Here is a 12,430-nt window from a genome sequence, read left to right on the forward strand (position 1 = left end):
CCAAGCGGCAAGCCCTTTCCAGTCAGCGAGTCGGCCTCTTTATAAAGCGCACATAGTTTCCTAAATATAGCGATCCAATGGGCAGCGGGGAGGTGAGCTCACTGCGGCTGAGGAGCGCGCTGATTGGAGCCGAGCGGGATTTTCCCAAAGCAAAGGAGGGACCAGCGCCACGAGGACCCATCCCGACGAGGGGCCCCCGGACTCACATGCAGTCACCCCAAACTGGCGTCATCAAAAAGCAACATGTCACGGAATCAGTTAATATGCTACATGTAAATAGAGCCAAACAGTATAAATTGGCTAAACAAACAGGTCTAATACAATCAAACATGACATGGCTCAGTGGTGAGAGTACTCCACCAACTCAAAGGTCACAAGTTTGATTCCCGCTTAATAATAAAATAACAATATAGTGCCTACGTAGAACTAACACTTGACAGCCACTTTTCAAGATCCCCAAGGACATAAGGAGACAACCATGAACAAACGAGATAAGAAGTGATAGAAAGGCTGTTTTAAAGAAGGCCCTGTATTTTGGGGCCTTGTGTCCTTAGGCAAGACACTTCACATTGCCTAGTATGAAAGAGGTGTGTGCATGAGAGTGAATAATGACTACAGTGAGGCTTGAACAAGGAACAATAATCACAATTTCACAACTTTGTTCATTAGTCATTCACTCCACACTCAGTAGTGGAAAGTTACTATTGTAGCCACAGCTGCCCAGGGACAGACCGACAAAAGTGAGGCTGCCAGTCTGCGCCATCAGCCCCTCCAACTACCACCAACATTCACACACACACACTTTAATACAAACCAATGTGAGTGAAGTGCCTTGCCTAAGGACACAACGACCCACTGACCAATGGCGCCCCCCTGTGGCACTTGTAAGTAAATCACATTACACATGTAAGACATTATTTCCAATCCAATCACAAATGTCAACTACATTATTCACTCACACTCAGCAGTGCCCCACCATAACTCTGCTCCCATGTAGGCCTATGATTGACCCTGTAGGCCTAACATAAATGACACTGTTGGCCTAACATAAATGACCCTATAGGCCTAACATGACGAACTTGTGTTGAAGTCTATTTTCAAATAATTATTTATCTTAATTAATTATCTTAACTCCTATTAAGAATAGTGCGTGGATACAGTTAAAGTGCTTATGACAGGTTAGAGGCACCTACTTTAATCAAACATAATTAATCATTATATTTAAGTTTTTATTTTATTTTATTTTTATTTTAGTGAAGTTTATAATTTTATTTCCTGGTTGGACACCCTTGTTACCTAGCAACCATAATGTAAACAAGAGCTAAAACTTGTCTAAATTACACAACAGCTGATTAATGTAGCCTAAATGACAACGCCTTTATTTTGTCATATGATGGTTTGCGCGATCAGAAAAAAAAGCCTTCCTGTTTTGGTGTTGATGACATAGCCTAGGTAGAGGAGCAATTTCAATTTTGGAACTCACCACCACTTCCTGTATTTTTGTAGGCTACTTTTCCTTCTTAAATTTTCTCACAAACTGCCACTTAACTGATGTAAAATCTAATAAATTTTGACCACAGGCCCTATACCGTCATACCAAGTCAGACTTAGAAAACTATGAATATGCACTTTATACACTTCTACTCACTGCATTTTTGTCTGTTTGTGGTTTTCAGATTCTAAAGTTGTGATGTCATACTCACAGATGTGTCACAGAGTTTTTTCTACTCATTACATTATACTTTCCAAAGAAATGGGCCTATTCAAACGATCAGTCTACAAATGTTGAACTTAAACAATCCTATGAATGGCTGTATCTAAGAACTGACTTTATTATAACCAGAACCAGTATTTTAAACGGCCTATTTAACACTGTTTTCTGATCTGTGTTGTTTATAATGTGGTTTCCTCATCACAAACCGATCTGGAGTTGTGTTGTGCTTCATTCACACATGTTTAACACAAAAACTCTGCACATTTAGGCAAAATTCTTCTCTCAATCTGAAAACACTCCTAAAACCACCTTGTGATGTTATGTGATAATGTGATAATGGGCCTACAGGAAGTGCACCACTGTGTTTTTCAACCCCACACACCTTCACTAGAATTATACATATATATATTACCATAGAATATTGTTTTATGTGTGAGCATTCCGCACGTTTGCGCAGTGTCCGCTGTTTACAGGGAGGGGGCAGTAGCGCGAGCAGCAGCTCGTTTAGCCTGAGTCCCGCGGAGCACGGAGCTAAGTGTGATCCGTGCACAGCCTCCTCAGCCTCACAGCCTCTACACAGTCTCTGCTCCAGGGAAACAAAACCTTTCGGCTCTGGGTTTGGACGCGCGCCGCGAGTATAGAGCCTGCTCGAGCCAAAGCGCGTAAGTACCGGGGCTGAAGCGGTTCCGTGGCTGCTGATCGTGGAGCTCTGTGGCGGTTCGGAGCCACCGCCGCGGCGTGACTGTTTCCCTTTTGTTTAGCGCTAAGGGCCCTCTGTTTGGAACTTGAAGGGGGGCCATGTTGTTTAGTTTGGATGATGTTTTAGCTCACTACTTGGCAACCGCGGCTAGCAAACCAATTACTGCGTCAGCGTCGGCTTTCTTTTTAGATGTGAGCTGAGTGTTCGCGGTCCGTTTGTCCGGGGAGCAGGAGTACAGCACACACGGTACCACCGGAGCACACAATGCCGTTTATCTGAAGTGTAGCTCGGGCTGGCCAGCGTAAACACATCGGCCTGCAGCAATTAGCCCCTGATGCTAGTATCAATTACAGACGGTGTGACATTAGCACATGTAGCTTGTGCAGATCGCCGGATTGCTTTGAAGAATATCCATGTTTTAAAGCCCGTAACCCCACAGGGAAATGCGCCTGTTTCCCATTGAGAGCGCGTAATGACAGTGCTACTGTAACTAAACGCTCCGGTACAGCTCTGGCAGGGGCTCCTGTAGCTTTGTTAGCCGGCTACAATGCTCGCTGTTCGGGGCTACATATTTGCAAACATTTGCGTGTAAACGAGCCTAATGAATCGCACAGATCCACACTGGATGTTTTCACGCGAGCATTGTGGTATTGGTCGCCTCAGAAGGGCTGACAGTATCGGGCTGCTGGTAAATTAGCATCGGCTAGCCTCTCGAGCTAACAGCAGCTTTGTTGTTGACTAGCATCCTGGAGTCACTTGTTTGGTTTGGGCTGTTTAGTGACCACTGCTCTCCTGAACATGACACTTAAACACTGAACTGAGAATAATAATAATATAATAATAATAACCATGTAAAGGCCATGTAAAACACACACACAATGGATTCTTGAGAGCTTCAAGCCATGTTATAATGTTATCTACTCAAAAACATGAGGTTGTGTTTTGTTTGGGTAATGCTGCATTATTAGTCCGTCCACATCTTCAAAGTTCAGAATGCTCTTGTGATGTCATGAAGGGGTAGTTTTCAAGTTAACCACTGCCTCTTACCTAGTTCAGTAGCAATCGAAAATTCCAGGCCTGAAATGATCCATTTGAGTCTGTTGAAGGTGTATGGACTTAAAAAACACAGAGGAGCACTTCCTCTACCACATGATGTGAGTGTTTTCAGAGAGAAGAGCTCAGCCTAAATCTGCAGGGACTGTGTGTTAAACATGTGTGAATGAAACAAAACACAATTCCAAATTTGTGATGAGTTATGCTGATTATAACATAGATCAGAAAATAGTGTCATATGGGGCATTTTTAATTTTAATTTGCATCCATGCTCTTGGAGGTAAAACATAAAAACTTTCTGCTTGAAGTATATAGGCTATCTGCTGTAAATATGGATCAGCTTCTGTGTGTGTGTCAATAATGAAACCATAGGCTTAAGTTATTACAGTTATGTGCACTTTTTTAAGGTACAGTGTGTCGTCAAGTACAAGTGGCACGTCATCTGCATCATTCCATGAAAATAGAAAGTTAAAATCATTTGACATCCTCTATGGAGATACATTCTTTTTTTTGCTGTACTGTGGAAAAGGAGCAATATTGCCATGGAAACACGCAGGACGTAGCCCTCCTCCAGGCCAAATAAGAGTTAGGTTTGTGGAGATGCAAGCCCGCTCATAATAAAGATGCATGTAGTTCAGTGCAATAAACACCACAAAACTGGAGGTAAAATCGCATATTTTAGTCTTTACATAATGTGGCTTTTGAATCTGCTTGCCATTTACACCTACTTAATTTGCACCAACTTTCTTATGACAAAATATGGATTTACAATTCCTGTGATCAGGATCAATCACTCTTTTTCAACCATCTGCAAAATCCAATCATCTGTTCAGAACCTCGAAGCTATAGAACCACTCCAAGCTCTATTCATGTGTCTGGTGGTTAACTTAAAGGTACACTATGTGACCTTTCTAGTGGAGGGTCTGCTACCTGCGTGCAATGTTATTGCTTTGTCTGGAATGTTGCACAGTATAGCTTTAAACTTGTCTACCTAGCATTCCTTCAATTACAGGTGTTTTCACTGCTCAATAATAATAATTTTAAAAAAAGCATTCTTACCTCCCCACAGATCTGACCTGTTACTAAGATTTGTGGCGCAGTTTCCTTCTTCGTAGATTTTTAGGGGTAATGCTATACTGTGGGACATTTCAGGGTTCCAGGGAAAGCAGAAATATCACTTAGGGAACAAGTAGATGTTGTAGAGCAACTCTCCCCAGCTTTTCACAGCAGTACCACCAAAGAAAAGACTTCCATTTCTGAGTACTAGAGCCCGACCGATATGGATTTTGTTGTGGCCGATATGAAACCGATATAATGGGAGTTGGAGCTGCCAATAGCCAATATAATCGCCAATATATTTAGTGATGTAAAAATTCACCGTAAATCTTGAATTGTTTAAAAAACTTAGATTTGTCTCTAGTGGATTCTAAATTGGGTTTATTTAGGCAACATTTATTGTTATTCTGACTCTACGTCATATTTACATACAGTAGATTGGCCTAATGGCAGTTTTGCATCACATTCTAGCTACTAGTGATGGGTATTCCAGTTTTTTTTTTTTTTTTTGAGAACCGGCTCTTTTGGCTCGGCTCACTAAAGCAGCTGGCTCTTTCGGGTCCCTCCTGAGATAGTTTTGTTGCAAGCAGGACTAAACCAAAACTGAACCAGGACTGAAAAAGGACTAAACCAGGACTAAAACAGATTTAAACCATGTGTAAAACAGGACTAAACCAGAACTGAACCAGGACTGAGTGTCGGGACTCGGTCTCTCCCTCACTCGAGCCCAAGATTAGTCCTGGTTTATTCATTTTATGCTGAACTGCAGCCAGATATGCACTTTTTTTTTTTTTTTTTATCCTATGCACACGCAGATTTCTGAAAGTTTCGTTTTCAGCCGCTGCTGGTGTCAAACTACGGGTCTACAAGCGGTTTGAAGAGAAAAAGTGAGAAAAAGAGAAATCACGGCTCCCAATAAGAAACATGCTCCCGTTGTTCGCTTCAAAGAGCCGGCTCTAAGAGCCGCTTCGATCGCTACCGACCCATAATTCCTAGCTAGTAAATAAACTACCGCTATTAGCCTTTAGCCATAAAAACGTGCGCGCCGCGGTAATTGATTATATGCATAAATGTGGATCATTCACACATCTATTCACAGCTCATTTAACATATCAATGCTGGTCCAGTAGCAAAAATACGGCCAATATAGTCACTTTACAATAGACCTATAGAAAACAGCCTGTTTATGTGCGGGAGCTACAGCAGTTAATCGCTAATAACAAATAGCCAAAAACTAGCTTCAAAGTCGATGTATTTCCAACACTCACCGCTCACACAGGCTCCTCCTCACATCACAAGTCTGTACTAATAAAAGTTCTTTTAATACAGACTCAAACCGATTGTCCGTAAAAAGAAAATAATCTCAGTGTTGCGCACCGCTGCGGGTGTAAACAATAGCACGTGAGTGAAGTGACGTGACTCTGGGGGTGTGTTCGGGGACAGTACGGACACACACACAGACAAATTACACCGCAGATAAATACTGATGCGGAGCCACATATTAGGACATTTATCTGTCTGTAAATTTGATTAAATGAACATAATGTAGAGAGTCTAAGCTTTATAACGACGTATAACATGCCCACGTGAAATATCGGCCCATATCAGCAAGCATATATGTCTCCAGGTGCCCATATCGGCCAGCCGATATATCGGCCGGGCTCTACTGAGTACCACCAGGTACTAAACCAGGTCTATAACAGGACTATTCCAGGTTCTAATCGTGGCCTTAACCAGGTCTAAAAGTGGAATACATTTCAATTGTATTTAAGAAATAACTGGTTTAGGTGAGACTGTCATGGCCCAGGGAATCCTTTATTGAACTAAATACATTTTTTGGACTACTTATGTAATTATGTTATGTCCTCTACCAATCAAAAGGAATGACTGAAGTAGAGATAGACATTGGGTGGCACAAAAATATCGGCACAATTTGTTGGCTCACTTGATTTTTAGATTAAAGACTAATTAAAGTTACTGCTATACACTCATGATAATACAACAAGCAAAAAATCTTACCAATGTATTGCTTTGCTTCTTTAAGACTATGGGGAGCACAGAAGTCTTTTCTGTATATGAGAAACACTGATGTGAGTGAGGCTTGAGTGGCCATACAGGTGTAAAAAACACACAGATCATCTCTCCTCTCTGTCCCCAGGTTTTCCGTGGAATGAGCGTTCCATGCAGCATCCTAGGCATGAATGACGTGGCCTGGCAGGAGACGAGAGGGGGGATGCTGCATGCCAATGGCGCTCCTGAGGGCGGAGTGGTGAGGGTGCACGGTGGAGGGCCCTTAGCCACGGTGACAGGTGTTACGCAGGGTCCCGGTGGGCCACACCTGCAGGGCCTGGAGCGGGGACAGAGCCAGGGCCCGGGCACCCCACAGCCCCCCCTAAGCGGGCGCTCCCAGGATGACGCCACAGTGGGCTACTTCTTTCAGAGACAGGCCGGGGAGCAGCTTGGAGGGTGTGCCCCCAGCAAGCACCGCTGGCCCACCGGGGACGCCAACCATGTGGATCAGGTACTACATTATACATCAAGTTACTTCTTTGTACGAGTGTTGACATTCTAAAATTTCCAAAGCTCTACTTCTAGGATACTAGGATAACTCAATATTAACGAAGAGATGTGATACTCAAAACTGAATCCGTTACCATGCTCATAATGAAAATCCCTTTATTTAGACAAGAGAAGGTCATTTTCAACATTAAATGGTGGTACTTTTATCAGGCGTGAAAATCTCTCACCTTTCGGCAAAATTCACCATTTTGAAACGAAAACAGGTAACCTACGTGAATCATGTAGATTCAATGAGAAAAGTTTTTTTTTTTTTTTTTGAGGGGGTGGGGAGGGAGTGAACATATTTCATTACAGCCACTGCTGTCGGCAATAAATTTGTACTGGTGCGTCAAACGCTGATGCTGTCACATACCAGCGTGTATCACAGGGCAGAGTAAACTTTTTAAAACATCTTACCTGTCCATCTGCCTCACGTCAGCGCCGCTCCTCGCTTATTCACACTCTTTCTTCTCCCCGGGTTTAGCGCACATTGGTTCGGTTACGCTGATCAGAAGGTCAAGATGAAATGCAAAGCAAAAACTAATCAAAATGTATGCTATAGTGTCGGCACAACAGGCCCACTGCAAGGAGAAGGTCTACAGTGATATCTGGACTGAAGTTTGCCTAATAAAATGACAAATCTGTGTTTGTCACGATGTGCATTTGGCTTGGTAAATGTGCAGAGTCTGCTAAATATCATGTGATACCAGTAAAAGAATGTAACTCCAGTTAGGAATTAAAAAAAAATCCTACCCACTTTAAGAGAACTTCCACTGGCACTTTATTTACTTTCGTGACAGTTTTGTGTAAAGATAACATTCTCAAACTGTGAGTGAGTGTCCAAAAAGGTGCAGAGTGTTTAAGTGCAGTACAGTTTGCTTGGCTTATTTTAAGCCTAAATTAACATTAATCAGATAGAATGGAGATAGATATATAAATGTATATATACAGTAGGGGTGGCAAGGTTCACAAAATTCATGATTTGTTCTGTATTGCGGTTTAAGGTTGCGGTTTTCGGTTCGGTACGGTTCTTGTTGTCATTATTTCTTTTTAATCTTTAATCTCCAGAGATATACTTCAGCATATGCTATGTTAGCTTAATTATCCACAGTTTGAGATACAGCATCAAAAAAGTAATAAAATTATAGTTAGCAATGTAATCATGTGCAAACTGAATTTGACTTGACGTTAAGCACATTATTATTGGACATAGGCAGCTGTTGTGGTTTTGCGAGGTAAAGACACAGGCGCATCCTCCATCTCCGGGCGGCCCTCTTCTCTCTATTTGCCATTTCTACTTTTGACGCGCAGCTTTCACCCTCCACACCTCTTCTTTTGCGCCAAAGTGAAACAGGTCACATATGGGCACGAGGCTACAATGCGCAAGCCAGGAACAGTGGAAACCGTGCGGCACATGTCCCGAACCGTGACAAGCGAACCAAATGGTTCGGGGTTTTTTTCATGATCTGTGCCACCCCTAATATATAGTATGTGCCAAAGTAATTGTAAAATACAATTATATGTAGAAAATGACAAAGATGGTCATGATTTGGTCTCGATGAGCCATGGTCTGTGTCTCGGTCTCAGTCTCGACCCACAGAGGTCTTGTTCTTGCCTTGATCTCGGACAGGTCTTGATTAGTCTTATTAACCCAAAATAGATGCCCCAGTCAACTCAGTTTGCAAAAAAAGCAACAACGCTGGAGCAGCTGAAAGCCAAAGCACAGCACAGAGCTCATGTACGTGCACACGCCTGATTTTATGTTCACATTACTGACACGTCTGCGAAGAGGATAGAGGATAACAGGAAAAAGTCACTGAACTCTGATACAAAAGTCATGGTGAGTCCACGTTTAGCTTCAATAATGACTGTGGGCAGACAGAAGTTTTGAACCCACATATATATATATAATATACTTGTTCTGCTACAGCTCATTCACAAGATCATTCTAAATTAAAGGTTTATTTCTGTCCTGTGACTTTAGTATCGATACCTGCTCAAATAAGTATCTGCTTTCGAATCTATTTTTGTTCTATTTTGTATCTGATTTTTGATACTTTTGACAATGCTACTTTGTACTTCATTCCGAAATATCAAAGGAGCAAAACTTTGAGCAATGACTAAAGGCATTAGTCACTACATTTAAATACACAGAACTCGGATTGCACTAAACAACCAAATTCAAACCGTCTCTGTCCCAGTCTATAGCAAGCCAATGTTGTGATGTTCAGGGGCGTCTAGTAATTTAGCGTTGACCCTAAAACTTTGTAGCTATAATTGCTAGGGGTGAGACGAGACAGAATTTTCATGAGACAATACATCAGATAAAGATTAAGTTATAATGGATGATATATATTATTTCACAGTCTTTTTCTACCAACTTTAGCACTGATTATTTGCATCAGTATTGGTCCTATCACTTTGAAATAAAAAGTAGAACTGAGTTTAAAGTGTTTTCTGTCTCTGTGTGGAGTAAACATGCAGCTACAGCTGCTCAAAGATACGCTAACTTTCCAAAGCATGAGCCAGGCATATAACTCTTTCATGCCCATGCCAAGTGTAAAAACAGAGGCATCCCTAATAATTGCTAAAAAAAACGGGTGCCATACATATAAACGCATTTTTGGTGGAAAAGTAAGTGACATCTCACATACGTTGAGCATTTGAGTTTGACATGAAGCAAATAACACATAAGTTATTTGCTCTTTATTGCAGATAAGCACATTGAAGCTCTGGTTGTTTTTACTTTCACTTTAACAAAGTGGATCAAAACAACACATGCTATTCCATGGAGGAGAAACTGTAGTTAATCATCCACACCTGCCTAGTATTTGTCTATATTTGCCTTTGTCTTTTTTTTTACCTTGTGCAGTTGAATGCCTCTCCTGGTCTGCTGCTATTTTAAATTGGACTGCACAGTTGCATGCAGCAGGTATCTGAGTACCTCTTCTCCAGATGTGTCATTAGGGTCTCAGATTTGAACTACAATGCCTCAATCGTAGTTTGGTTGTGGGAAAAACTGTTTAAATTGGATGTTATTGCTTTGTCTGTAATATTTCACAGTATGGCATTACACATGTATTTCTTTAAGTTATTTTTATTGCTAAAAAAATCCTTCTGACTAGTCATCTGATTGTCTCTATGGAGACAGATACATTTAATGGCATACTGTGAAACATTCCAAGCAAAGCAATAACATCTCCATTGGGATTACCTTTTGACTATTTGAGCCAGAGTGCAAAACAAGTTACCAAAGGAAAGCTTTTATGATTATACAGTGATTATGACCTGAATGTTCTCACTAGTGAATGAATGAATGAATGAAAAGTTTTACATCGGCGTCAGGTGTTATCATTCCTGTTCTATTTGTTTAGATAGGGAGTCATTAGTGTCTCTTTTCTTTGACACATTTGCCTATGTAATGTACCTCAGGACACAGTTGGAGCTGTATCAATGACTTAACATTTGGAAGAATGTAATGTGTTTTTTTTATTCTTGTACTAATACTGAAGTGCTTCCAGTAGGCATCAAATAATGTGTTAATGCTATTAGACACTTTCCACTTTGTGTTTGTATTTAAGAAATGATTAAAGTTCATCAGTAAACAATATAATGGTCAATACAGAAACGTGTTGATTAACAAAGGTCTAAACCTCCTTGTCAAAGTCTGATCTCATCAGATCTCATCAGATCTCATCAGATCTCATCAGAGCTCATCAGAGCTCATCAGAGCTCATCAGATCTCATCAGATCTCATCAGATCTCATCAGATCTCATCAGATCTCAGAAGCTAAGCAAGGCTGGGATTGGTTAGTACTTGGATGGCTGAGTCAAAAACACTGTTTCACCGGTATTGCCTAGTATGAATGTGGTGTGTGCGAGTGTACACCATCAGTCTGCTCCAGGGCAGCTGTGGCTACGACTGTTAAGGATAAAGTTAAGACAGCCTTTTTCAATAGGTGAGGCACGTCTTCCTGGGGGAGCCATTGGGGACCTGGCGCAACACAGGCGGACTGAACTAGGGGTGTGCAAAAATACTGAAATATCGATATATCATATCGTTTAATTTGATGATACAGTATCGATATCGTGGGCTGCTGTATCTATATATCGCCAAGAGTATTTTTAGGTATATTTTACTAAATTATTTTGTGTAAGAGCTACAATTGTGTTGACATTTTCACAGTTTTTTATATTAACTTTGCACAGACTTTATGGTTTGATAGACTTTTAGTGTCAGAATCACGATTTAGCCTTTGTTTTTCACTGAACCGTATGGAATCGTATTGAATCAAAAGTGCACTGTATCAAAAAACGTATCGTATCGTGGCCTGTGTATCGAGGTTTGTATCATATCTGCGACGTCTTAATGATACTCAGCCCTAGACTGATCTCTGGACTGATCTCAGGACTGATCTCAGGACTGAACCAGGAGGACTAAACCAGAACTGAATCAGAACTTGGTGTCAGGACCACCTCCAGATTACCTCCGGATCACCTGGGTGACCGCAGGCGAAAGGACCGGCCGAGAGCACCACGCCTCAGGAGCTAAGCGCGGCTGTCACCCGATCGCGCTTTGTGGACACCCTGCTCCACGGTCTCAGGGTAGAGCACTGCTCTCTCACAGGCCTCCCTACGCAAAACAGTGTGGCACGGGACACATTGTGAAAGCTCATTGCATGCATGGGCGGGAGCGGGCAGGTGGGATGATAAACTGCAGTTCCGCAAATTAAATATGAGTGTAAAGTAAAATATACAAATGATTCATGTATGCCTATCATTCATCATTTGTGCTGGATATTTTATTTGGCATTAATAAAAATATTTTAAGCAGCCTAAATTTGCAGACGTGGTCTAATCTCGCACCCATTTTAGGCAATTCCTTTCCCTTCTCCGTGTTTGATGGAGCTTAAGAAGGCGAATCTGCCCATCTTGCAGGATTTGCAGGCCGGAGTGAGACAAAATATCGCAGATGCGGGCGGGAGCTAGGCTGTCTTTACCTACTCTAAAGGGAGCTCACATTCACCCAATTTGAAAACCCCTGGGTTAAGATATAGGCTACTTCAATGTTCCCTCATGAGGAAAATAAATTCTTTCCCTTTGACTCTTCCTTCAAACAGTGTCACTGGGTAGCCTGTCAGGACCAGTACACTACTGCAGTACAGATCCATCTCCAGATGTTGAGCCAGACTTGGTCAGGACTACCTGATCAGGACTAAGCTGAAACCACTGCACATGAGACCATTTCACTCATAGTGTGAAAAGAAGGATAATCTAAAATATCTCTGATCTGCAGAGAATAGATATGCAAATAGGAAGAATTTCTTTGTAATATTTGCCATATCTTG

General features: G+C 41.6%; 1 protein-coding gene across 7 annotated transcripts in view; it reads left to right on the forward strand.

Moving 5' to 3' along the window:
- Positions 1–2,203: 2,203 nt before the first annotated feature.
- pum2 (pumilio RNA-binding family member 2) overlaps positions 2,204–12,430 on the forward strand; it is a 31,572-nt gene continuing 21,345 nt past the window's right edge. For 6 of the 7 annotated variants that reach the window (XM_020939911.2, XM_020939915.2, XM_020939914.2 and 3 more), the window contains exons 1-2: positions 2,205–2,376; positions 6,682–7,044. In XM_020939911.2, the coding sequence (XP_020795570.1) occupies positions 6,694–7,044 (351 nt within the window). In that variant the 5' untranslated portion in view covers positions 2,205–2,376; positions 6,682–6,693. Of the gene's footprint in view, positions 2,377–6,681; positions 7,045–12,430 lie in introns of all 7 variants that reach the window. The other variant, XM_055149558.1, reaches the window with a different exon arrangement.

This window comes from Boleophthalmus pectinirostris, unplaced genomic scaffold, assembly GCF_026225935.1.
Source record: "Boleophthalmus pectinirostris isolate CB_2022bp ecotype Guang Dong unplaced genomic scaffold, ASM2622593v1 HiC_scaffold_13, whole genome shotgun sequence".
Taxonomy (NCBI): Eukaryota; Metazoa; Chordata; class Actinopteri; order Gobiiformes; family Gobiidae; genus Boleophthalmus; species Boleophthalmus pectinirostris.